Below are 27833 nucleotides of genomic sequence, written 5' to 3'. Positions count from 1 at the left end.
TTTTTGGACCAATTTTTGTTCCTTAATACTGATAACATAGCGCAACTTAGTCTGTAAAATAATCCCCGTGTGGAGGCGGGCCTCTCAAGTAGAATACCTCCACAGCTTCTCCTGCTCATCGTAAAAGGCGACAAATTGTAGCAGCTGACCGCTGTCCTTCAACCCAGCTCCTAACCTGTCCCTGTGTGATAGTTATTACCCCCCAACTATCATATGACACCCACCCCTACCATCAAACACGTCCTGATACCCAAACCTATACCCGAGGAGAAAACCTCCACGAATTTAAAAACCAGTGGAGGAAACCACTGAAAACAAACGGATATGCATAGGGATTGCGGCTATGCACCATCCTAGTATACCGCCACCCCAACCTCAAGGTGTAACACCATCGTGCCGAAGGGGTGCATGGCCCAGGGGTAACGTAGTGGGCTACAAGCGATGCCTAAGGGAGATGGCGAACCCGAGGGGAAAACAGCCTTGGCGGGGCAAGGGCGCACTGCCCCACTGGACAGATCAACACGACCCAACTCGTGGGAAGGAAGATGGGACAAAAAAAGAAAAACAAAAAAGGCGGAAGAGAGAGCAGCGGGGGCGAAAAAGAAAACAGAAGAGGCGGAGAAAAAGAAAGGGACGAGAATCAAGGGGAGAAAAGATGGAGAAGAGAAGTGGAAGAAAAGGAAGACCCCGGATCTAGAACCAGCGCAAACAGAAGCAAGGGAAAAGAAAGAGAAGGTAAGAGGGAAACAAGAGAAGTAAGAGTGGAACTGCAAACCAAGAGAGAAGAAGAAAGAAAGAGAATAGGAAGAGAAAAAGAGGGAGAAGAGAACAGACAGAAGGACGAAAAAAATAAAGCGAAGAGTCAAAGGAAAGAAAACGCAAGGGAAGAAGGGGAATCGAGCAGCTCTGACAGCAGTTCCGATGATGAATCGGAGGAGGAGGAGCAAACACCCAACTGTAATGCAAGAACAAAGTTGGAACGCCTCCAGGATAGTGTAGCGGCCCTTGAAAAACTCATTGTTGAGGTGCCAAATACAAGGGTTGCCATAAAGCAGGAGGTCGACAACCTGAGAAACCGGTTGTTCGATTATACCGAGGAACTGGAGGAAAGAAAGAAGAAAGAAGAGGTTCCAAGGAAGTCTGTTTGCACGACATCCAGAGGTGTGCAGACGAACATGCAGCCTTTGAAAGTCAAGAAAATGGCGACAATGGGTGTTCAAGTGGACCTAGAGAACCCAGAAGCCATTAAAAGGAGGGTGGACGCCATCACGGAAAAAATGGCAATATGCGAGTACGAGGAAATAACAGAGTTCTTAAATGAGGATTGGCCGGAGGAAGTCTTCCAAAGAACTGAAGTGAAAGAGGGGGACATCTCTGATATAGCAGCAGACGTGGCAGTATTTGTTACCAACAACGACCAGGACAAAAAAGCCAGCGTCTCTTTGTTGTTTTATAACCTACAAAAATGTTTTATATAGTTTTTTTAGTTAGATGCATAGTTTTTAAGGTATTTTCGAAAAACCGTTCGAAAAGATATCATGTTTCAATTAAAATGGCCAATTTTCAACCACGAATAACTCAATAAGTATTGAGTTTTCAAAAAAAAATATAGAACCGTTTTTGCTTAGAATTAGGTTCTCTAGCGAATTCCGTAGTTTATTCAAAAAAATGTTCACCTCTGAGAAGGGGTAAGAACCACCCCAAGATAAAAGTACACATCGGAATATGGTAGACTTTGAATTAGGAGGTAATTAGAGGCTATTTCCAAAATTTCATTTAAATTCATACAATTTCCAAAATTTCATTAAAATCCATGCAGTAGGATAGAATTCTGAGGTAATATCCTATTCTTGCTCCCTTTGACTGGCGTATTGCTAGACTTAAAAATTCTCAGACTTGAAAACAAACATGAGTTCTCCGTATTTCATAAACCTACTCACTACTCATACCAGCTTAACTATACACAACTCATCACCCCATCCTACATAACTCAAATTGGCTCCTTCCGACATAAACATCTATAAGTAGTACTTAATACCCTTGTTACATGAATAACTATTATGTCTAGCATTAAGTGAAATTACTGATATTATGTGCCTACTAACTTACTACTTACCAATAAGTTTTTACCTATTTTGTATGATTAGTAATTATCAGTAGTAATTGCACAAGAGCTCTAAAATTATTGAATTTTTCCCGAGTGACACTTTGAGAGTTTTAATTTCACGAGCCGAAGGCGAGCGAAATTATGTCAAAGTGTCACGAGGGCAAAAATTCTATATTAATTTTAGAGATCGAGTGCAATTTGTTGCGATTATTTCATGAATAAAACTGCTCAAAACCAAAATTTTATTGTAATTTATTTATGTAAGTACAAATTAGTACTGTTAAACACACAGTTGATATAAAATATTTTACGTTTGAAAGTCATTACTTTTATAACTTTTAAAACATTAATTGTCATTAATGTCACTGAATGTATTTTTTCGTAGCAACGAAGGGCATCTGACGTAATATACTTGACGACTGGATATTATCAAAAATTATCACCTTAATTTGTTTTTATGTAGTTTTCTATTGGTCAGAATCTCCTATGAATGAAATAATCATTAGTAATTGCACAAGAGCTCTAAAATTCTATATTAATTTTAGAGATCGAGTGCAATTTGTTGCGATTATTTCATGAATAAAACTGTTCAAAACCAAAATTTTATTGTAATTTATTTATGTAAGTACAAATTAGTACAATTAAACACACAGTTGTTATAAATATGTATTTGACGGTTGAAAGTCATCACTTTAATAATTTTTAAAACATTTGTCATTAATGTCACTGAATGTATTTTTTCGTAGCAACGAAGGACGTCTGACGTAATGTGCTTGACGACGGGCAATTATCAAAAAAGTTATCAGTTTAATTTAGATTTCTGTAGCTGTCTATTGGCCAGAATCTCCTATGAATGAAATAATCATAATAATATACAGTATGGTGCAAATGAAAGGAATAAATTCGTTATTTAGTAAACCGCCGAGTTTACGGAAAAATCCCAAAACAAGTCGATTTTTATTTTTAAATTATAATATTTTTGCATATATGTCATACTAGTGACGTCATCCATCTGGGCGTGACGACGTAATCGATGATTTTTATAAATGAGAATAGGGGTCGTGTGCTTGCTCATTTGAAAGGTTATTCAATTCTCTATTCAGTAATATAAACATTAACATCGTTATTTATAGAGGGTGTACAAAAACATTTTTTTTAATTAAATTAATTGACAAAAAAAGAAGAATGTATGTAATTTATTTAATTCTAAATACATTTACTACTGTCGGGAAAGAGGAAAAAAATGTTTATTCGAAAAATTAACATAGCTTTTCGCTTAGAATAATTGTTCAAACTTCCAAAAAGCAGGTGCATAGCGTGAGCTGGCTTGAACATTAGTCTGGGCTGATTATCGGAGAATAGGGTATTTTTGGGAAAAGTTATTTACCAGCAATTTTATTGCTGGAATCGAATCTTATGATTATATATATTAATAATATAGGTATGAAAAGTCCGCAAATAATGTGCTACTTTTTTTATTAACAAAATGGCGCCCCCAAATCGTGTTTTTTTCAATTTTTGCTCCATAACTCCGAACATTTTAACTCTACACCAAAAACACCCTAATAAAAATTCACCGAAATTAAATTCTGCATATAGACATTTTTTTCCCGATCTGCTCCGACGAGAATTTTCCTCGGAAAATGCGGGTTTTCCCAACAAAATCTTTAAATTTCAAATAAAGTTTTAGATAAGAAATTACCTACCAATAGTTAAATAACTCGGTGACATAAAAGTTTTCTTGGTTTAGATTATAGTTTCAGAAGTCGGTGAAAATTAAACGAATATTTTAGCAACAATTCAATTGGTAATTAATAATTTACGGTCGCAATAATAACCAAAATAATCAAGATACACTGTTCAAACTTTGAAATATTATAAATATAAGATGCTTATTCAATATTTTGTCAACAAAATATAAATTTTTAATTTTTTTGAATAATCTTTAAATGTTAAAAAAAATAGTTATAAACAAATTAACGTTTCTCAGAAAGTTTTTATAATCTAATTTAAAAAATAGGTAAAACGCGTATTTCAAAGATCTTGAAAATGAATGCTTTAAAACTTTTTTGCAACCATTTTCAAAAAAGTTATGAAATAGCAAAGTAAACATACGATTACTATGTTGTTTATATATTTTTTTAATTTTTTCAAAGCGTAAAAGTGAGTTTAAAGTACAAGCTAATTACTTACAAAAAATATCGATTATTAGTTTAATGGTTACATTTTAATTTAAGATTATAAATATTTTTTTTTTGTAATTTACACGCGCGAAAGCAGACTAATACAGTACCGTAGCTAATAACATTTTCACTCGAAGCGACAACCGCCCGCGACGTACGGTAGTTAATAAATAAAATTAAGCTTCGGCTCTGTATCAAGCCTGTTTTCGCGCTAAAAATTACAAAAAAAAAACATTTTTAATCTTTGATTAATATACAGTGTGTAACAAAAATACAGGTCATAAATTAAACCACATATTCTGGGACCAAAAATAGTTCGAATGAACCTAACTAACCTTGGTACAAATATGCACACAAAAAAAGTTACAGCCCTTTGAAGTTACAAAATGAATATCGATTTTTTCGAATATATCGAAAACTGTTGGAGATTTTTTGTTAAAAATGGACATGTGGCATTCTTATGGCAAGAACACCTTAAAGAAAAATTATAGTGAAATTTGTGCACCCTATAAAAATTTTGTGGGGGTTTTGTTCCCTTAAACCCCCCCAAACTTTTGTGTCCGTTTTAAATAAATTATTATTCTGATGCCAGTAGTTAAATTAAATATTTTTAAAACTTTTTTGCCTCTTGGTATTTTTTCGATAAGGCAGTTTTTATCGAGTTGCAGCTTCTTTTTTAATATGTTTACATAAAAATTTTATGAGGGTTTTGTTCCTTTAAACCCCCAAATGTTTGTGTACGTTCCAATTAAACTATTACTGCGGTACCATTAGTTAAACACAGTGTTTTTAAAATTTTTTGCCTCTTTGTATTTTTTTGATAAAGCATCTTTTATCGAGATGTGGCTTCTTTTTTAATATGTTTCAAAATATACCTAAAAATGTAAATCATAAATAAATTTTTATATTATTACCAAGTCTCCATAATCGTACTTTACCATATACAAATATGTGGTGGATTTGACAAATATTAAAATATCTCGATAAAAACTGACTTTTGGAAAAAGTACTAAGAGACAAAAAAGTTTTTAAAAACTTGTATTTAACTAAGGGCGCTACAATAATAATTAAATTGAAACGCACACAAAAGTTTGGGGGGGTTTAAAGGAACCAAACCCCCATAAAATTTTTATGGGGTGTCCAAATTTCATTATAATTTTTTCTTAAAATACTACCACCATAACAATACCACATGTCCATTTTTAATAAAAAATCTCTAATAGTTTTCGATATATTGGAAAAAATCGATTTTAATTTTGTAACTTCAAAGGGCTGTAACTTTCTTTTCGTGCACATTTGTACTAAGGTAAGTTATGTTCAATCGAACTATTTTAGGTCCCAGAATACGGGATTAAATTGATGACCTGTGTTTTTGTTACACCCTGTATAACCATTGAACTAATGTTTGATATTTTTTGAGAGTAATTAGTTTGTACCATGAACTCATTTTTAAGCTTTGAAACAATTAAAACAAATTATAAAAAACGGAGTAATCGTATGTTTACTTTGCTGTTTCATAACTTTTTTGCAAATGGTTGGAAAAGAATATTAAAGCATTCGTTTTCAAGACCTTTGAAATGCGCATTTTAATCATTTTTTAAATTATAATATAATAAACAATTTCAGAGAAATGTTAATTTGTTTATAACTATTTTTGTTAAACATTTAAAGATTATGCAAAAAAATGAAAAATTTATATTTTGTCAACAAAATATTAAATAGGCATCACATCTTTATAATCTTTCTAAGTTTAATCAATGTTTCATGATTATTTTAGTTGTTATTGCGACTGTAAATTGTTAATTAACAATTGAATTGTTGCTAACATATTTGTTTAATTTTCACCGGCTTCTGCAGTTATAATCTATACCAAGAAAGCTTTTATTTCACCAAGTTTTTTAATTATTGATACATAATTACTTGCCCAAAAAATTTGTTTGAAAATTCGAGATTCTGTTGGGAAAACCCACATTTTCCGAGGAAAATTTTCGTCGGAGCAAATCGGGAAAACATGCCTCTATGTAGAATTAAATTCGGGTGAATTTTTATTTTAGTGTTTTTGGTGTAAAGTTAAAATCTTCGGAGTTATATACCAATAATTGAAAACAACAAGATTTGGGGGCGCCATTTTGTTAATAAAAAAAGTAGCACACTATCTGCGGACTTTGCATAGCTATATTATTAATATATAGGATCATAATATTCGATTCCAGCAATAAAATTGCTAGTAAATAACCATTCTTTGTACTTTACTAATTAGACCAGCGTATTATAACTATTTTTTTTTTAAAATTTAAAGATTATGCAAAAAAACGAAAAATTTATATTTTGTCGATAAAATATTAAATAAGCATCTCATCTTTATAATCTATATAAGTTTGATCAATGTATCATGATTATTTTGGTTATTATTGGGATCGTAAATTAATTAACAATTGAATTGTTGCCAAAATATTCGTTTAATTTTCACCGGCTTCTTGAATTACAATCTATACCAAAAAAGCTTTGATCTCACTAAGTTATTTAATTATTGATTAATAATTACTTACCTAAAACTGTATTTGAAAATTAGAGATTTTGTTGGGAAAACCCGCATTTTCGGAGGAAAATTTTCGTCGGAGCAAATCGGGAAAAACATATCTCTATGCAGAATTTAATTGCGGTGAATTTTTATTTGCGTGTTTTTGGTGTAAAGTTAAAATCTTTGGAGTTATAGAGCAAAAATTGAAAAAAACACGATTTTCGGGCGCCATTTTGTTTATAAAAAAAGTAGCACACTATCTGCAGACTTTGCATACCTATATTATTAATATATAGGATCTTATAATTCGATTCCAGCAATAAAATTGCTGGTAAATAACTTTTCCATGAATTTTGCTAATTAGCCCAGAGTACATTTAATTTAAGAGAAAAGCAATGTTTATTTTTTAAGTAAACATTTTTTTCTGTTTTCTGATAAGAGTAAAAAGTATTTTGTATTAAATAAATTACACACATTCTTCTTTTTTTGTCAATTAATTTTATTTAAAAAATTGTTTTTGGACACCCTGTATAAATAATTATGTTAATGTTTACATTACTGAATAGAGAATTGATAACCTTTCAAATAAGCTAGGATACGACCCTTATTCTCATTTAAAAAATTATAGATTACGTCATCACGCCCAAATAGATGACGTCACGCGTGTGATATAAATATATGCTAAAATATCATAATCTAAACATATAAATCAACCTGTTTCGTGATTTTTCCTTAATGTCGCTGGTTTACGAAATAAGGAATTTATTCCTTTCATTTGCACCGTACTGTATGAACATCCAAAATGTTCTATCTATAAAAAAGTTAGTGGTTGAATGTTTTGGCAATCTAAAGAAAGAGTTCTGGCGAGATGCGACGCTTCACTATATTCGTGCACTTACGTAGCTGTTTTTGTGTGATGTTTAGTTTAAGAAACATTCAAAAATATTTCGATAATATAGAGTCCTGAATATAATAATTCCTTCTACAATACTGAACATAATTTCTTGTGGCATGTGAATACACTGTGGTTTCCTGTCATGAATCAGAGTAAAATGGGTGCGATACATCGTAAGTAATCATTATTCACGAACGCACTTAATGAGTTTTTCCTCTTCCATTGTTAACAAAAACGACGAAGCAAGTGAAGAAAATATGGTACAACTCAAAACAAATGACGACTGGATGGACAGTGACTATGAGCGTACAGTGACTGTGACTGTACCGTGCTCGTGTATGGAATTAAGTCGTGGGAAAGCCAAAGAAGCAATCTTGACTGTATCGTCTCTGACTGGGACATGACTGTTGGTATGAATAAAATACAATATGTTATTGAAATTTTTAGCAGATGATTAAAAACAAGAGAATATTTAAAATTTTACTGTTACTTTTGTACTGATGTATCAATACTTTAATAGACATTTTCTAAGAGCAAACAGTAGCGATCAACAGGTAGCAACAAAGGCGTTCCAAGATTGCGGCTCTAATTTTGAATATTTTGTCGAGATATTTGGCACACATATTCGTAATATAATAAAGAATGGCGGTACAGAGCCCAATTTCAGAAATATGTTAGTATGTGGAAATTAATCTATAACTAAATAAAATATTGAAAAAAGGAGCCTGTACCGCCATTAAGAAAGTCAAAAAATACAATTTCTTCAAATAAACTTTTTTATCCCGTGCCTAGATTTTGTGTCACATTGGAACTACTAAAAATCGATTTTTTTTATAACAAGAAATTGAACGTCATTGATTTGGCAACATTTCGCGCCTATATTATGTACAAAAATTATAGTTTTTGATGGTATAAACGTGTCGAATTACCGACGCACTGTTGCCTCACTTTTGAAAGTTCACAGAACTTTCGCAATTTTGGACCGCGTTTATTGCTACCTGTTGATCGCTACTGTGTGCTCTTAAGGCTAACAGCCGAATTATGACGTCATGACTGTCATATTGTTATTTGTAACAAATGTTGAAAAGCCAGTATTTGCCCAATCTTAAGCCTTTTAAGTATAGTGTTAAGACCACTATAATTCGGTCTTAAATTTCTATGAAATATATATTTTTATTGACATTCATCAAGCAAAGGACTAGGTACTTTTGTGAACCATTGTGTTTTGTATAATAAACATGGTAATGTGCTTTTCCTCTGATTGTAAACATTATAGTGAAAGAGGGATATGTAGATTTTTTGTGTTTCTAAAGGACCTGGTTGAAAAGAAGATTTCATTTCACAAAAGAACTGAATTTATCACCCGTGGGGGACGGCTAACAAATTATGCCACCATGAGAAGTACTGTCGACATATCATATCCCCTCCATATCAACTCTCCCAGTGGATTGGTTGATAGATATTTCAGCATAAATATTTGATTTAATTTTCATAATATTTAAATTTTTTAGTGAGTCTCTCGGTAGCCGCCGAAGAGACAAGACGTGCAGAGTGCGGACGAGCAGCAGTAGCAGCGCAACAAGTCGAGGAGAGGGAAGTGCTTTGGTGTAACGTACTTCTTAGTACGGCTGTGAATGTAAGCACAGCAACACTAGAGCGCTCGCTCTCGCTAGACGCGAAGACGTGGAAGCAGAGGCAAAAGCCAACCTCTTGGATGTGGTGAAACTCAGGAAGTTTGATTTCATTGAATTTTCTGAGACATTGCAAACAAGGGTTGGAAAGCAGAATAAGCAATAGCGGGCTCGACGTGAGCCCGCTACGGGATACTCTCTGTGCCTCCGTTAGGAATGGGTACAGTTTAAAACACTGTGCCTCGACACTGCAAGGTGTAGTTATTTAGAATACATCTTGCAGCCCCGGCCCCTAAGGTCAGAGAGTTGAGAAAATCAAGAGGATCCCGTACCTAGTTCTGTCTAGGTACGAGAACTACCGCGCTGTTGTGCAGGGAGCCAACCCTGAAGTCGATGTGGTGTCGGGCCAATCGGCTGAAAAAAAGGCTTCTTCTAAAAAGTTAGGTTACCGCTCCCAACCAAAGATGACACGAGTCAGATCTCGGTCACCCCCCAGATCCAAGGCGCTTTCCCCGCCAAGATATGCAGACTCTAAAGAGTCCCTCCTGTTACAGCACCCTGAAGAGAGCAGCGATGACCACTCGAGCGACCAGGAAGATGGAAAAGACGGTTTTACGATCCAAAATCGTAGAATAAGAAAAAAGAAAAAGAAGTCAAAAGGCAAGGACTCCACGCAGAACGTCGAAACCACCGAGAACGTCACCGAAGCCACCCAGGAAGTCGAGGATTCCCAGAACATCGAGGCCACCCAGGAAGTCGAGGACATGGACGAAGACGTCCCAGGCGCCGAAGGCGGGGGCACTACCAAACGTCAGCGGGTTGAAGAGGATGCCGCCAGCGAAGACGAGCTGACAAAGGCCAACGCAGAAATCAACCGACTCAGAACCCTGATGAAAGAATTTGCAGCAAACGTTGATGCAAACAACAAAAAATACGAAGAGGTGATCGCACAACAGAAGGCAGAGATCAAAGAGCTGAATACGGAGATTCGACGAATGAGCGAAAAGATGGATGCCAGATTCGACGAGTTGATAGCTCTCCAGAAACAACTCGCAAAGAAATCGGAGAAGAAAAACCCCGAAAAGACGGACAAAAAGCCACCAGTAGAGCAGCCTGCCACCAAAAAGATGACCACCGAGCAGACTCGACCACCCAGCCAGAAGGCTAACACCTCGACGAAGGAGGCGTCCACCCAACAGAGGAAAAAGAGAAAGGAAGAGTTTCCACCCCTGGTGACACACCTTCCACTAACCGACGAGGAAGACGCCACATGGACGTCCAACCAAGAAAAAGCCATGAAACTAGCTCCCCAGGTACAGCTACCCCTCCCCGAGGAACCAGTGCCATCCACGAGCACAGATAGGGACGCGCTTGCCGCTTCCAGTCAAACTGATACAGTGTCAATGGAAACAAACCAAAACGAAGAAGACGCCGAAGAAGCCGTGTTACCTGAAAACCAGGTAACACCATACAGAAAACCGCCTGTAATTAAGTTACAGAGTGTCAGCGAGACAGGGGCTATTCTTACCATAGCCCAGGGCAAAGGCATCATCACCACAAACAAAATCTCCAGAAGTGGCAGAGAGACGCTCATCCAGGCTAAAAGCCCGGATGACTACAGAAAGATGACAAGGATAGTGGAGGAATATGCAGAAGCATACGCCGCCAAAGAGAAAAAGAGGCTACAATGGATAGCCTTTCCACTCGACGAAGACAGGAAACCAAAATTAGTGTTACGAGGATTGCCCACGAATACCACCGAGAAGGCAATCCAAGAAGACATGGCAAACCAATATGGAATAACCTGCCACACAGCACGTAACATGTCTACGAGAGTAGGGAAAAGGAGGCCACTACCCATGTTTGTCATGACACTGGATCAGGAAGACGTGGAAAAAGCAAAGCGGGTAACGAACCTGTGCCACATGAAAGTTGTGGTAGAGGACCTACACAAGGCAGCAGGACCGACGCAGTGCTTCAACTGCCAAGGGTACCATCACGCCCAGAACTCGTGTCACAAGGACCCGAGATGTGTGAAGTGCGGCGAAGAACACCACTCAAAGCAGTGCCAGAGAGCCAGAGAAGTCAAGGCAACGTGTGCCAACTGCAATGGGAGCCACCCAGCCAACTACAGAGGATGTCCTAGGTGCCCAACCTGGGGGAGGCCTCCACCACAGAGGTCACAACAGCGACCACCACCAAACCGAAGACAGCAGGCAACCGGGGTATCCTACGCGCAAGCCACGCAGGGAGACCAACCAGCGCAGAACAACACACCGTCCAACCGACCAACCCTCCCAGACGAAGAGTACCTAGTCAGGATGGTCACAAACATCGTGACTAAGGTAGTCCAAGAGGTGATACTCAGCACCAGGCAGGCACAGAACTAATGGCAGAGAGGGGATACTTGAGGATAGGCTCCTGGAACCCGGGCGGCATAACCACAAATCAGAACATACTAGATGAACTCGCCAACAGATACGAGATGGACATCGTAGCAATTCAGGAAACAAAACTGACCAACAACTTCAACCTAAAGTTTCCTGGATACGACGTATATAGGAACGACCTCACTAGAAGATCAGGAGGAACGGCCATCCTAGTAAAGAAGGGTATTAGACACACCAGTTACACTACTCCACCACTGGTCAACATGGAAGCCACAACAATAGAAGTTAACATGAGGCAAGGCGCAATAAGGATCACATCAGCCTACGTAAGACCACAAGACCCTTTAATGGACGATGACCTAGATGCGTTCCTAAACATCGCCGAACCATCCATCATAATAGGAGACCTGAATGCAAGATCCCCCAACTGGAACGACAGAGCTACGAACAGGAATGGACGACTACTAAACAGATACATAGAAAACAACGAAGACACAATGGCAATGGGCCCAGAAGAACCTACCCACTACCCAGGAAACGCACTTCCGACACACATCGACTTAGTTGTAGCCAAAAACCTAGGACTGCAATCAGAATTAATCACGCTGGACGAAGGATCAACTGACCACCACCCCATCCTATTAGAAATCGGAACATGGGAAGAGACAAACCCGCCAAAAAGAACAAAAAAGAAAATAAAGTGGACTAACTACAAAAGGTTAGTAAGTGAAGGAATAAACATAGTGCCAGTAATAGACAATCCAGAAGAAATAGAAGGAAAAGTCCTAGAGTTCGAAAATATCATCCAAGAGGCAATTAGAAACAGCACAACAGAGGAAGATGTCGAGATATTCATGGGAAGGTTCAAAGACATACCACAAGAAACACAAGAGTTGATAAGGGAAAAAAATAGAGCAAAGAAAACAGCAAAAAGAACAAGAAACAGAGTAGATAAATCCTGGGCAAATATTTTAAATAGGGAGGTCCAAACGGCCCTAAAACTCCACCGTAGCGAAAAATGGGACAACTTTGTACAAGAGATGGAAGAACAAGACTCAAACATGAGAAATGTCTGGAAGCTCCAGAAAATGTTGAGAAGCGACAGGAAACCCATCCCCCCACTACATGGAAGATACGGCATGGTATACACCATAGAAGATAAAGCAGAGGCAATGAGGACTACACTCGAAGATGAATGCAGACTGAACTTCCACCAAGATGAAGACGACGACTTCCTGGAAGAAGTCGAAGAACAAGAAGAAGGACCAGAAGACCCAGAGGACTTCATCCCCCCAACATCACCGGAAGAAATCAATGAACATATCAAAAATAGTTCACCGAGAAAAGCGCCTGGCCTCGACGAAATAACCAACAGAGCCCTAAAATATTTGCCCAGAAAAGCTATAGTGTATTTCACAAATATTATAAACGCAATATTAAGATTCAAGACATTCCCAAACAGATGGAAAGAGGCCCGTGTCATCATGATTCCAAAACCTGGCAAGAATCACACATTCCCACAGAACTACAGGCCAATCAGCTTACTTCCAGCGATCAGCAAGATAGTGGAAAGAGTCATCCTCAGCAGACTGCAAGCGGAAACAACCCGACTAAATATCATCCCAGAGGCTCAATTCGGATTTAGAGCAGAGCACTCCAGCGAACTACAAGTCCTCAGGCTAACCGAGTACATAGCAGCCGGTTTCAATGATAAGCAGTACACTGGAGCAGCGTTCCTGGATGTAAGCAAGGCATTCGACAGAGTCTGGCACAAGGGGCTCCTATTCAAAATGCGGGATTACGGGTACAGCGGAGCGATGACGAGGCTAATCTCGTCGTACTTGGGCGGCCGGAGGTTCAGGATTCGGATAGGACAAGTCCTGTCCGAACTCGGAATACCGGAGGCTGGAGTACCACAGGGAGCGGTCTTGTCACCCCTGCTGTACACGATATACACCGCAGATGTACCTAGAACACCAGGTACCCTCATGAGCCTCTACGCCGACGATACAGCAATAGCGGCCAAGCATAGAAACGCAGATATAGCAGTGACCAACCTACAAACTGCACTAGAAGAAATTGAAGCATGGTGTATCAAATGGAAGATAGCCATAAATTCAGAGAAAACACAAGCGGTTCTATACAAGAAAGGGAGACAGCAGCCAGAGGAACAATTGAGGGTGCAGAACAGGCCCATCGAGTGGAAAAACGAAGCCAAATACCTAGGAGTCATTATGGATAAAGGATTAACCTTCCAAAAACACGTAGAAGCCACAGTCCAGAAGGCCAACATAGCAAGAGCGAATCTAAGAGGACTCACAGGCAGAAAAAGTAAACTAACACTCAAAACAAGGTTAAGATTGATAAATAGTATAATCCTACCGGTATTAACTTATGCGTCTCTCGCATGGGGACACGTATGTAATACACACAAGAAGAAGATCCAAGCAGTCCAAAACAACAGCTTGAGGGAGGCCGTCAGAGTCCCAAGATATGTAGCTGAAAGATTCCTGTTCAGAGAACTCCAACAGGTGAGAGTCACAGAAACCATGACAGACAAGGCAAGGGTCAAATTCGCAGAATTAGAACATCACCCAAATTACATACTGCGAGAGACGCTAAGATACGACGAGTTCCACCGATGGAAGCACAGACGCCCGAAACAACAAATTATAGGATAAACTAAAAGTGATAAGTGATAGTAGTGTGTTCGTAGCTCGAAACAAGTGCCGAAGATAGCGTTACCCACGAAGTCCAAGTACCACGACCACCTCCAAGGTAAGCAAATATTAGAAAATTAGAAGGGCCTTAAGCCCCCAAAAAAATTCATATAAAATAAAAAAATGGCGAAAGCCCCCAAAAAAATTAAAAAAACCAAAAACACAAAAAAATTAGAGCATCGAGTCATCGGGCGGGGCCCAGCAGGGCCCAACAGGGCTCAGTGGGGCTCGGCACGATGACTCGGGGCCCAAGCAAGCAATTTTTAGTACCGCGGATAAGTTATTAAGAAGATAAAGGCATAGAGCGCATCACGCTGGGCCTAGTTTTTTGCATTCGATTAGGATACCACAGTGGAATCTTATTACCCAGGGTTCCATTGTGAAGAGCATTTGGCTACGATAGTTGTGCCTCCATCGCGCATCAGCGTGCTATGGGGGGGAAAGGGATGGCCTGGGGCATTGGAGCGAGGTGGGGTGATCCCTGTATAACTCGGGTCAAAACACCTCGCCCCAATGACTTGTTACACCCGAATGTACTCCTTCGAGAGGGTGAACAAATCCCACAGGTCGGGTTAAATCAAATTGCTTGCTTGCTTGCATAATATTTAAATTTTTTAGGATGCAAAAAATTCTGCATTAGGAGTAGTATTTACTAGTTTTAGTTGTTTATCTAGACTAAAATAAAATTACTATAATATGTTTCGTATAGGAAAAATAGACAGCAGAAAATGTCCAAGTAGTCTAAGAGCTAGTGAACCCTCCGAGTAACGGTCTTCCGGTACGGCTAGAAATTTGCATAGTGATAACTCATAGCACACCATTGCCAAAAACCATGACCTGGCAGGCATCAGCCCTGCACGTGTATCTACCAGGTGAATCGAATAGTACATAGTTTAGGGGTAAAATAAACTTTTTCCCGTAAAGTTTAAATTTAAGTATGTGTTTAAGTAAGTCATTTAGAAGAAATGTGTACAATGAGAGGCGATTCTGAACAGCGTAAGACTTGCCAGGCGGGGGGAAATATTAGGGTTTTTTCCTAAAATTATTTTGTTTAAATCGAACAAAGTTTTTTTAGATTTTTTAAATCATTCCAAACAGAAAAGGTCTTTTGTGACTTTTCTCTCAGGTTAATAGTGTTTTACATATAAGCGATTAAACATTTAAAAATTGCAAAATCGGCCATTTTTAACACTGAATCAAACATTTAACTGAAAATTTCAGTGTTGCCAAGGTAGACAGATATTCTCTAAACATCGATTAATAAAATTCCGAAGAGTTTTTTGCAATACAATATCGAAAACCCGTTTGTTTTTTAATTGCTAATCGAGCGAGCGCGACACTGTAGTATACTTAAGTGAGGACGTTTGAGTTTGCATAAATTCATTATCTCGAGAATGGGCAAATTTGAAGAGAAAGTTCAAACTGGTCGATTTTTATTTTTAAAGTAGAACTTTTTGGCATATATATAATACTAGTGACGTCATCCATCTGGGCGTGATGACATAATCGATGAATTTTTTTAATTAGAGTAGGGGTCGTGTGATAGCTCATTTGAAAGGTTATTTAATTCCCTATTCAGTAATATAATCATTAACATAATTATTTATACAGTGTGTACAAAAAAAAATTATTTTTTTAAATTAATTTACACAAAAATTAGAAAAAAAATTGCACACCCTGTATAAATAATTATGCTAACGTTTATATTACTGAATAGAGAATTAAATAACCTTTCAAATGAGGTATCACACGACCTCTACTCCCATTAAAAAAAAACATCGATTGCGTCATCACGTCGAGATGGATGACGTCATGAGTATTATATATGCCAACAAGTCCTAATTTAAAAATAAAAATCGACCTGTCGAGGATTTCTCTTTAAATTTGCCCATTCTCGAGATAATGAATTTATGCAAACTCAAACGTTCTCATTTATACTACAGTGTCGCGCTCGCTCGATTAACAATTAAAAAACAAAGGGGTTTTCGATTATTGTATTGCAAAAAACTCTTCGGGATTTCATCAATCGATGTATAAAGAATATCTGCCTACCTTGGCAACATTGAAATTTTCAGTTAAATGTCCGATTCAGTGTTAAAAATGGCCGATTTCGCAATTTATAAATTTTTAATCACATATGTCAAAAACTATTAACCTAAGAGAAAAGTCACTAACGAACTTTTCTGTTTGGAATGATTCAAAAAACCTAAAAAAACTTTGTTCGATGCAAAAAAAATTATTTTAGGAAAAAACCCAAATCTTTCCCCTCGCCACGCCTGGCAAAGTTTTATGCTGTTCAGAATCGCCTGTCATTGTACACATTTCTTCTAAATGACTTATAGTCCAGGGCCCATCTGTTTCGAGATGGACGTTGAGAGGTGACTCAAACTTTTTTGCAGAAATTGCTAGAAAATAACTCAAATAATAATATTTGAGTTATCCTCCCTCTCAAAAAGGTCCGGAACATTGTTTAAATAATCAAAATGTCAAAAAATGAAGGAGAAATTCGATTTTTTTCTTCGTTTTTTTGATTATATCTTTAAAAGTATTCATTTCCAAGAAAAGATGTACTGACATAAAAGTTGCATAATTAAATTTCCTACAATATAGAATTGGTTAAAAATTTAAAAAATAGTCACCCTTGTTGCAAAATAGCAATAATTGCGAAAAAAAACATACAAAAACAAGTATTTGCATTTTACGTTTTTCAACCAATTATGCTTCTCTTCGGACCTTCATATTTCACCCAGAAAAACTTTATGATACAGTAAAACAATACTGTAAATTTTATTAAGATCAGTGCAATAGATTTTGCAAAATAAATTTTGCAAACCAGCTTTCGCAAAAAAAATTCATTTTTTCAAAATGTTACAGGACTGAAAATAAAGCAGATAAAAAGTTGACATTTTTTTGCGTATAGAACTATACTGTACATTTTATTTTTAATTTTCAAAATTAAAATCGATTAACTATCACGGCGTCAGGAATTTTTTTAAATAAACATTAATTATTGGTGCTACGCGCAGGACAGCGGTGTTCGAATCACACAAGTTGATTTCCACCAAAATTTCTTCCAAACTTTATCTAATATATTATTTTCTTACTCTATATTTTGTTGAATTTTAATATTTTAATTCCACAAAAATCAAACTAATTTTATTATTGTTTGTGAAATATTGTTTAAACACTTGCATATGTTTAAAAATAATAAACTTTTATTCTCTAAGTTAAAATATATGAACAAAGAAAGTTTTTCCTAAAAAAAGTGTTATTTCAAAGGATAGAGTATGTGTTTTTATTTTGCAATAAACAAATTTATTTATTTATATCGAAATGTAATAAAAATTAAAATGTATAATCATTATCAAAGGTAATTGGAATTCCCAATCAGAGCAAACTATCCGCTGTCCTGCGCGCAGCACCAATAATTAATGTTTATTTAAAAAAATTCCTGACGCCGTGGTAGTTAATGGATCTTAATTTTGCAAACTGCAAATGAAAGGTACAGTATACTTCTATATGCAAGAAAAAATTTAACTTGCTATCTGCTTTAGTTTCAGTCCTGTAATATTTTGAAAAAATTAATTCTTTTTGCGAAAGCTGGATTTCAAAATGTATTTTGCAAAATCTATTGAACCGATCTGAATGAAATTTACAGTATTGTTTTACTGTATCATAAAGTTTTTTTGGGTGAAATATGAAGGTGACAAGTATAGCATAAATGGTTGAAAAACGTAAAAAGCCAATACTTGTTTTTGTATGGTTTTTTCGCAATTATTTCTGTTTTGCAACAAGGGTGACTATTTTTTAAATATTTAACCCATTCTATATTGTAGAAAAATTAATTACGCAACTTTTACGTTAATACAACTTTTCTCGAAAATGAATACTTTTAAAGTTATAATCAAAAAACCAAGAAAAAAATTGAATTTTTCCTTCATTTTTTGATATTGTGATCATTTAAACAATGTTCCGGACATTTTTGAGAGGGGGGATAACTCAAATATTATTATTTGAGTTATTTTCAAGTAATATCTGCAAAAAAATTTGAGTCACCTCTCAACGTCCAAATGTACCAATATGTTTACAGATGCGGCCCTGGTCTATTACTCAAACACATACTGAAATTTAAACTTTACAGGAGAAAGTTTATTTTACCCCTAAACTATGCACTTTTCGATTCACTTGGTAGATACACGTCCAGGGCTGATGCATGCCAGGTCATGGATTTTAGCCTTGGTGTGCTATGAAAAATCACTTTACAAATTTCTTGCCTTACAAGAGGACCGTTAGTCGGAGGGTTCACTAGCTCTTAGACTAAAGGAGAAGGAGGCAACCGTGGTTCCAAAAGTTGCAGCAATCGTTTAAATTGTCATCTGCGGAACTATTCAGATCTCCAATAGTCAAAGTCAGAATAGCCATGTTAATTGCTAACGTTCGGAACAAACAAGGCAAATAAAGACAATGTGTTTCTGGTACTGTGTGTGTTTGTGTATTACTTATCCTAAATATCCAAGTGGTTTTTCACTAATGAAAAGCTAATCACATTATTTTCCAAAAACAATAAATCACGGATATTCAATAAATACCGGTCTCTTGGACCGGCGCGAATATGCATGTCCTGAAAATCCATGCGACCACTGAATACAATCTGTTACGATTCTGTTGAAATTTTTAGCAACGGGTTCAAAAATAACGACTGCAGTTTTACCAATTAACAACTAACTTAAATATTAATCGTTCTACGTCTAGTAATTATAATCACATTGCATAATTCGCAAAAACGCATGGCCCAATTTTTATTTCTGTTAAATATTTATTAAACAGAAGAGCCTCGAGGAAGATTTAACCGCAATATGAATCTGATGCTTTTTTATATATATATATATATATATATATATATATATATATATATATATATATATATATATATATATATATATATATATATATATATATCGGTTTTAAAACGTTCTCCTACGTCTTCCGATGCCTAGTCGCCATTCACTTCGGTCCATCCAAAGGTCTTCATCCAATTCTCTTTCTCTCATTTCTCGATTTATGCCTTCTCTCCAACTCAGGCGGGGTCTTCCTCTTTTTCGTCTACCATGAGGGGTCCACGTTAGGATTTGCTTCGGGAGTCGTTCTTCGGACATTCTTGGTACGTGTCCATACCATCTAAGCTGTTTGGTACTAATGTCATCTACTATTGTGTGTTTCACATTCATTATTTCCCTAATTCTGTTGTTGGTTACCCTTTCTAATCTTGATTTTCCTGCTGAGCGCCTCCAGAAATCCATTTCTGTTGCTTCAAGTTTTCTCTTGTATCTTTCTTTTATTTGCCATACTTCACTGCTGTAAGTGATTATACTCTTAACAATTGTATTGTATATTCTATGTTTGTTGTTGTTTGATATTGACTGGTCCCAGAGGATGCTATTGAGAAGGGTAATTGCTTTTCTTCCCTGGTTGTTTCTTTCTTCTATCGTCCGGTCTACGCTTCCTTCTTGTGTGATGGTCATACCAAGGTATTTATATGCGTCGCAATGTTTAATAATTTCGCCATTCCCCAGTGTAAGGTCCTGCTGTGTCCCACTGATACACATATATTCGGTCTTTTTTATGTTTATTTCCAAACCACCTTTTTTGTACTCCTCTATTAATTTCCTTGTCATATATTCTATATCATCGTAGTCTTGCGCTAGTACAAGTTGGTCGTCTGCAAATGACAAAGTGTATATTGTATTGTTGCTGATCGGTAATCCCATGTTTTTGCATTTGCGTTTCCAAAGTTTTAGAGTTTGTTCGAGGTAGATCTTAAATAATGTCGGTGAAAGGCAGCACCCTTGTTTTAGGCCTTTGCTAATTTGGAATCCTCTCGATAGCCTGCTTCCAACTTTCACCCTTGATGCAGTTTTGGTATACAATTGTTTCGTCGCTGTTATTAAATTTGCGCTTATATTGGTTTTCTCTAATGCTTCCCATAGTTTGTTTTGTGGGATGCTATCATACGCTTTTCTTAAGTCCACATATAACAGATGCACCTCCTGGTTGACGGCCAGTTTCTTCTCAATAATCTGTGTAATACAAAACAGATGGTCAACCGTTGATCTCCCTGCCCTGAATCCTGCCTGTTCTTCAGCTTCTATATCTTTATATTCGTTTTCGATTTTATTTTTAATCAGTTTTCCGTATATTCGGCTGATCGAGTTCGTTACAGCGATGCCTCTGTAGTTGTCACATTGATCCCGTCTGCCTTTTTTATGTATGGTGGATATCCATGATGTCTTCCATTCTTCTGGGATTTCCGCTCCGTTGATGCATCTTTGAAAGAGTTTAGCCAGGTTTTCATATAATTTTGTTGTGCCATATTTTATTAGTTCAGCTGGTATGTTCCCTGGTCCTGGTGCTTTGTTATTTTTTAAAAACTTACATACTTCTTCTACTTCTTTTGTTGTTACCCGTAATGGTGAGGCTAAGATATTTACATTGCTGGTATCACTGTTATTTAAAAATTCCGCTCTGTCCTCATTTAGGAGTTTTTCAAAATATTCGTCCCATTGATCCGGTGTGATTGCTGATATTATATCTCTTTTCTTTTCCTGTCGTAGCGATTTTAATACTTTCCAACTTTTCTGATGCTTTTTTGCCATATTTATTTCCGTAAGTAATTATTTTCATTTGCGACACTTTCTACAGACTCAAATTTGATGAACTAATTTTTTGACGAACTAGGTTCTTGAACCCCTAAGTGGAGCATAGAGCTTCAGTGAAAAGGCGCCATCAAGTTATATTTTGAGCTAAGGCCTACACCTATGCGAAGACTTTCCTTTATCTCTTATCTTGTCCATGATGGATCTTCTCCAAGTTTGTGCTCGGCAATCTCTATTCCTTTTTCCTTGGGGATACCACTCTAGGGAATTTTAAGTTTCACATCTGTAGAGTAGAACAAATATGGCATTTGATTGAAATATTCGGATTTTGGTCTTTGTAGTATTATGACATGACTCTCTTTGTAGTTTCAGTATAATACTGGCCAGACCTCCAAACAGGGTTCAGCATGCTGAATGCTTGTAATAGAGATTTTCATATTCTCATACGAATATCATCTTCTGTATCTCCGCTTTCTTTTATGATACCAAGATACGTAAAACTTTCCACATTTTCAATCTGCGTGTTGTAAATAGTAACTAGCGTGTTGTTCCTTGCATTTTTTCTCATGGATTTGGTTTGGTTAATATTGACTTTTTAAACTATTTTATTGGCTTCATTGGAAAGTGTTTGCAATTTGTCAGCCATATCTTGGAACCGTTGTCCTAATAGGCAGATATCGTCGGCGTATTCTAAATGGCTTATGCGTGTGGTTAACGTTCCATTGTATTCCTCTTGTGTCGGAGTTTAGTTTGGAGAGAACATAGTCTATAAGTTCCTCTATAAGGTTATTTGTCTCCAATTTTTGCACAGTGTGAGGTTGCCCTTTTTTCGCACCTCTCAGATTATGGGGAGCAAAATTTCAGCAGTAAGATGCGGATTAGTTTAAAAGTATTACGTCAGCTTTGTTATTGATTCCCGGGAATTGTTGTTACTCAAATATTTGATAACTGTTATTATATCCGTTTTGGAAGGGGCCTCGCAAGATATATGTAAGTCCATATTTATTTTGCGGGTTTTCGACAATTTCATCTGAGTAAGCCTTGGGCGTGCCTACCATCTCCTGAAAATGCTCTTTCCATCCCTCTACTTAGTCATCTGTTGTAGTAAGTAATTCGCTTGTCTTGGATCTTACAATGTTCGAACAGTTGGGCCATTTTTTGTTAGTCGTCTAGTAATTTGGTATAGGTCTCTAGTTTTGTTGTGTTGTGAAGTTTTTTCTGCTTGTTTTGCCGGTTCTTTTAGCATACCTTCTTTTGTGTCTTCTTGCATTCCTTTTAACTGCTTTAATTATTGATTCATATTCTTGTTGTCTGTTAGCTGTTCCGTCTACAGTTCTTGCTTGCAAGTTATCTTTTTTTGTCGTTTTTTTTCCTCGATGAGATTCGAAGTTTCATCTGATATCCATTCGTTTATATCTTTTTCTTTTTTACCCAGTTTGTTTTCAGCTATTTTTCTCAAAAATCTGCCAAATTATCCCAGCTGTTTAATTCACGTTCTCTTGTTTTTAGTTGAAGGTCCTCCCTGAAGTGAATTTGAAAACATTTTGTATAGTTTCACGGGATTGTGCACTTAGTGTCCCGTTTTTCACGGCACTTGTAATGTTCATATTTATTAAAAAAAATATTCTCTAGATGTATGTATGTACTGGACGGGCGCGTGACTTTTCCCCAACACGACTCTACCTTATCGGCAGAGTCTTCGAGATGTGTATGGTAAATTGAAGCTGTAATTACAAAGAAAGAAATATGTATGTCTTTGTACTCACTTTATCACGCTTAACGAATTACGGGATCTGGATTTCAATCCACATTTTTTTTTTTATAATTCTCGTATCAAAGTTACGCGTGAAGTTAGTCGTATTGATGACAGTTGGGTGTCCGCGATCCGTATGGGACGATTACATCTGGCAATGTCGCAAAACCACTGATTTCGTGCACAATGCATTTCAAATGGATATTTTTTACTCTTTAGTCTTTGCACCAACGCGTTGAGCTGGGGTCCCCTTTCCTTGATATGGTACCTGAGTCACCTTAGCGGTTTCGAATTTTTCTGTATTACTGTATTACAAAGAATGCAGAACTCAAAACACCTGTCCGCTGTCTGTGTGTCCACGGGCTAAGGTCAAAGGAGGACCTATTATGTAATGATCTAAAAATTTATAGCTGCGCAATATGAATATAATGACAAGTTTATTCTCCCTGTCTTAAACAAATGTTTTTCATTTATCATTGAAATTTTTAGCAGCGGATTAAAAAATCGACTGCAATATAATCAATATTTCTCAGCAATATTTCATTAACAATTAATCTATTAAATATTAAAAGTACCTATTATCTAGATGCCAATAATTATTCGAACAATATAAATAAAATAAAACCACTGATAAGAAATTCAAGTTTTGATGGGTCAAACAGACTTGATTTATTTTCGCAGTGCAGAGTCGGACTTATAAAATAAATCTAAAATAGTGCGAGAATTAAAAATCAATAATTTTAATTTTTACGGTGATTACGAACTGGCTTAAAGTTAATTTCTAAATTAAGTTTATAGATTGTGTCTAATATAGGTTTATTTTTTAAACTAACCTTATATTTTATATTGTATTCTATACAGATTTTTCTAATTGTAACATTTAGCGGGGCACTTTTAGAAAATGGAAAGAAAGGATAATGACACAGGAAGTGAAACCGATGACGAAACGAAACGCAAAAGAGAAAACTTGGATGATTGTTTTAATAGAAGTAAAATTACAAAACGGTCACCAAGCAAAGCAGGCAACGAAAAAAATGAAGACATGGAAAATGTTATGATTACGATGATGAGAGAGCTCATGAATAAAAATGATGAAATGCTTCAGGAAATAAAACAAATAAGAAAAGAACAACAACAAACCAATAAAGAGTTAATGGATGTAAAAGTAGAGAATCAAAAACTAAAAAAAGAAGTAAAATTGCTACATGAAAGAATGGAGCAGCTGGAGAAATTTAGCAAAAAGAAAAGCTTGATCGTAACTGGGTTGAAAGTACAAACAAATGATGATAAGAAATTAAAAGAAGAAATGGAAAATTTCATAGCCCAAGAGTTGCAAACACAAATAAAACTAAGAAGTGCAACAAAAATAGGAGAAACAGTATGCGCAATAGAGACAGAAACTTTCACGGATAAAATGGAAATCCTAAACAAGAAAAGTAAACTAAAACAGCATAAAGACCGTATCTATATAAACAACGATTTGACATCGAAAGAAAAAGAAATACAAAAGGAAATAACTAAAATAGCAAAGGAAGAAAGAAGCAAAGGTAAGCAAACGAAAATCGGCTACAAGAAATTAATAGTAAATGGCAAAATCTGGATATGGGACGAGGAGAGAGACCAGCTGATAGAAAATTCAAAAAACTAATAAACGAAGAACAGCGGCTGAAATATGGTATTGACATGGCAAAAAAAGGAATAACGACTTTAGAAAATGAGGGAAAAAACGATACAAATAAAGAAAAACATGAGGAAATAATAAAAATTGGAACCTGGAATGTACGAAGTACGTACGAAGAGGGTGCCTTAAAAAATTTAGATAATATTATGGAGAATTACAAAGTAGACATCCTGGCCTTACAAGAAACAAAACAGTTGGGAACTGAAATAGTCAAAATAGGAAAAAGAACCTTTTTTAAGAGTGGCGGGACAAACAGATATTTTGGAGTTGGATTTATGGTGACAGAAAAAATAAGTAAATTAGTTATAGACTTCCAAGCAATATCAGATAGAATATGTTATTTAAGAATAAGAGGAAAGTACAGAAAAATTAGCATCATTAATGCACATGCCCCCACTGAAGAAAAAGACCTAGAAACCAAGACAGAGTTCTATGAGAAGCTAAGTAATTTGATGGATAAAATTCAGAAATATGACATAAAGATAATCGTAGGAGATATGAATGCCAAAATAGGAAGAGAAGAGATTTACAGAAGTATAACGGGTGGAAAAAGTTTGCATAAGGAATCAAATGAAAATGGGAAAAAATTAATTGAATTTGCAACAGAAAATAAAATGAAAATTGTAAGCACAAGATTTGACCATAAGGATATTCATAAGATAACTTGGATATCTCCAGATGGAAGGACAAAAAACCAGATAGACCACGTATTAATAGAAAGTAAACATATCAGAGCAATTACCGATTCCAGAAGCTACAGAGGGGCAGATACCAATAGCGATCATATTCTAACGATAGCCAAACTTAAACAAGAGCTGCCAAGAAACCCAAGAACAGCAAAAGAAAGATTAACATACAGGATAGAATTACTTAAAGAAGAAAAAACGGCAAACAAATTTGTGGCAGAGATAAATAAAAGACTTCGTTACCCCACCGCAGAAGATATTGATGAAGAATGGAGGAATATACAGATAGCGATGACAGAAGCAACGGAACTATGTCTAGGAAAAGTGCAAGCAGAGAAACGAAGAGACTGGTTTGACGAGGATTGTAAAATAGCATTGATACGTAGAAATAAAGCAAAAATAGAAAAAGACAAAAATAATACACAGGATACTACAGAAAAATATAAAATGGCAAGAAGAGAAGTAAAACAAATCTGCAGAAAAAAGAAAAGAGAACATCTTGACAAACAGTTGAAAACAATAGAAGAATCATACGTAAACAAGGAAATAAGAAATTTCTACCAAGAAGTAAAAAAATCTCGAGGAACTGCAAAGAGTAAAACAAGTTATTGTAGAGGTAAAGACGGTGTGCTTTTAGGAGAAACAACAGAAAAATTGAACAGATGGGCGGAGTATTTTGAAGAACTATTAAATGAAAATAAACAAGCAGAACCCCAGGAAATAAAACAACATGAACAGGATAACACAGAACAACAACGTGAAGAAGAACCTACACTACAAGAAGTAAAAGAAGCAATATTGAAGCAAAAAAATAACAAAAGCGCAGGAGAAAGCGGAATTCCGGCAGAGATTTTTAAAGTAGGAGGAGAAAAGCTGCAAGAAAAAATTTTCCGACTAATATTAACAGTCTGGCAAAAAGAGGAAATGCCGCAACAATGGAACAATGCACTCATCTGTCCAATCTACAAAAAAGGTGATGAAACAAGTTGCGAAAATTATAGAGGAGTATCGCTATTAGAAGTGGCCTATAAAATACTTGCAAAAATCATTCGAAATAGATTGCAAAAGGAGGTAAATAAGATCATTGGAGAATACCAAGGAGGTTTTAGACCAGGAAGATCAACAACAGATCAAATATGTTTATTAAAACTAATACAGAACAACAGCTACGAACAAAATTTGGGACTACACATGTTGTTCATTGACTTTAAACAGGCTTACGACTCAGTGGACCGAGATATGCTATATGAAGCAATGAGATCCTTGGGTATTTCAGGAAAGCTGGTTAAATTAGTGAGAATGACGCTCAACAATACAAAAAACAGGATAACACTGGAAGGAAATTTTTCAAAACAATTCACAGTGAATAAAGGACTGAAACAGGGTGACCCTCTATCTACAGACTTATTTAACTTGGTACTAGAACACATAGTAAGAAGGATAAAAATTAATACAAGCGGTACCATATTTAACAACAGACAGCAGTTTATAGCTTACGCTGATGATCTAGTCATCCTAACAAGAACAAAGGAACATCTCCAAAAAATATTCCAAAAGTTCGAAGCGGAAGCAAAAAGGTATGGATTAAGAATCAACCAAGGAAAAACACAATACATGGTAATGAAAGGAGATATAAATAAAGAGGATAACTATATAAAAATGAAAGGAGAAGGAGATGAATATAAATTTAAGGAAGTAGCAGAATTCGAATACCTGGGAGTGACTGTAACCAGTACTGGAAGGGAAGAAAAAGAAATAGATAAAAGATTATTGAAGGGAAGTCGAGTTGTGGGTGCCTTAAACACGATATTAAAAGCAAAAAATGTATCAATAAACGCGAAAATCAGAATGTATGAAACGATAATACGGCCCACAGTGTTGTATGCGAGCGAAACGTGGGTAATGAATCAACAAGAGGAGAAGAAGATACAGATATGGGAAAGGAAGATCCTGAGAAAAATTTTTGGAGGTATACAGATAGCGGAGAAAACCTGGAGGAGACGAACAAATGAAGAAGTAATGAGGATGTATGGGAGACCAAAAAATAACGACAAAAATACGAGCCCAAAGAGTTAGATGGCTGGGACATATTACTCGAATGCCAGAAACTAGAAACGTCAAACGAATATTGAATGACAGAGCATTGGGAAAAAGGAGACGAGGTCGACCAAGGAAGAGATGGTTAGAGGCTGCAGAGAGGGATTTGGAAGAAATCGGGGTGAAGGACTGGAGAAAGAGTGCAGAGGACCGAACAGAATGGAGAAATATTATCCAGAATTTAGAAGCCGTAGGCCTATAAGGCCTGTTAGCGCTGTTATATATATATATATATATATATATATATATATATATATATATATATATTATCTAATAGTAATCTAGTATATTATTTAGTAATTATAAAATGAAATTGCATAATTCCTAACTGTTAATGCATGTCCTAATTGTTATCTCTGTTAAATATTTATTAAACCAAACGGCCGCCACCGGCATGATTTAACCGCAATATCCAACTGATGCTTTCTTTTCGCCACATTTTATTTCATTAATTAATTATTTCCAATTACGACACTTTCTACGGCTTCAAATTTGATGAACCAATCGAATTTAATC

General features: G+C 36.1%; 1 protein-coding gene across 1 annotated transcript; it reads left to right on the top strand.

Moving 5' to 3' along the window:
- The first annotated feature begins 441 nt into the window (after positions 1 to 441).
- On the top strand, positions 442 to 23771 carry LOC126890094 (titin homolog). Its single transcript, XM_050658941.1, has 5 exons — positions 442 to 735; positions 861 to 1467; positions 9218 to 9342; positions 9712 to 10440; positions 23715 to 23771. The coding sequence occupies exons 1-5, from the start codon at positions 442 to 444 to the stop codon at positions 23769 to 23771; spliced, it is 1812 nt and encodes a 603-aa protein (XP_050514898.1).
- Positions 23772 to 27833: the final 4062 nt, after the last annotated feature.

This window comes from Diabrotica virgifera, chromosome 8 (assembly GCF_917563875.1).
Source record: "Diabrotica virgifera virgifera chromosome 8, PGI_DIABVI_V3a".
In the NCBI taxonomy this organism is placed as follows: domain Eukaryota; kingdom Metazoa; phylum Arthropoda; class Insecta; order Coleoptera; family Chrysomelidae; genus Diabrotica; species Diabrotica virgifera.
This window is presented reverse-complemented; position numbering and strand designations above follow the sequence as displayed.

Bases quoted from the DNA above. Each gene is read 5' to 3' on its own strand.
- LOC126890094 (XM_050658941.1), top strand. From the start codon at position 442: ATGCCTAAGGGAGATGGCGAACCCGAGGGGAAAACAGCCTTGGCGGGG. The intron at 1,468-9,217 runs GTTTTATATAGT...TAAATTTTTTAG, and splicing joins GTTTTATAACCTACAAAAAT to TGAGTCTCTCGGTAGCCGCC. The intron at 10,441-23,714 runs GTAGAGCAGCCT...TATTCTATACAG, and splicing joins AGACGGACAAAAAGCCACCA to ATTTTTCTAATTGTAACATT.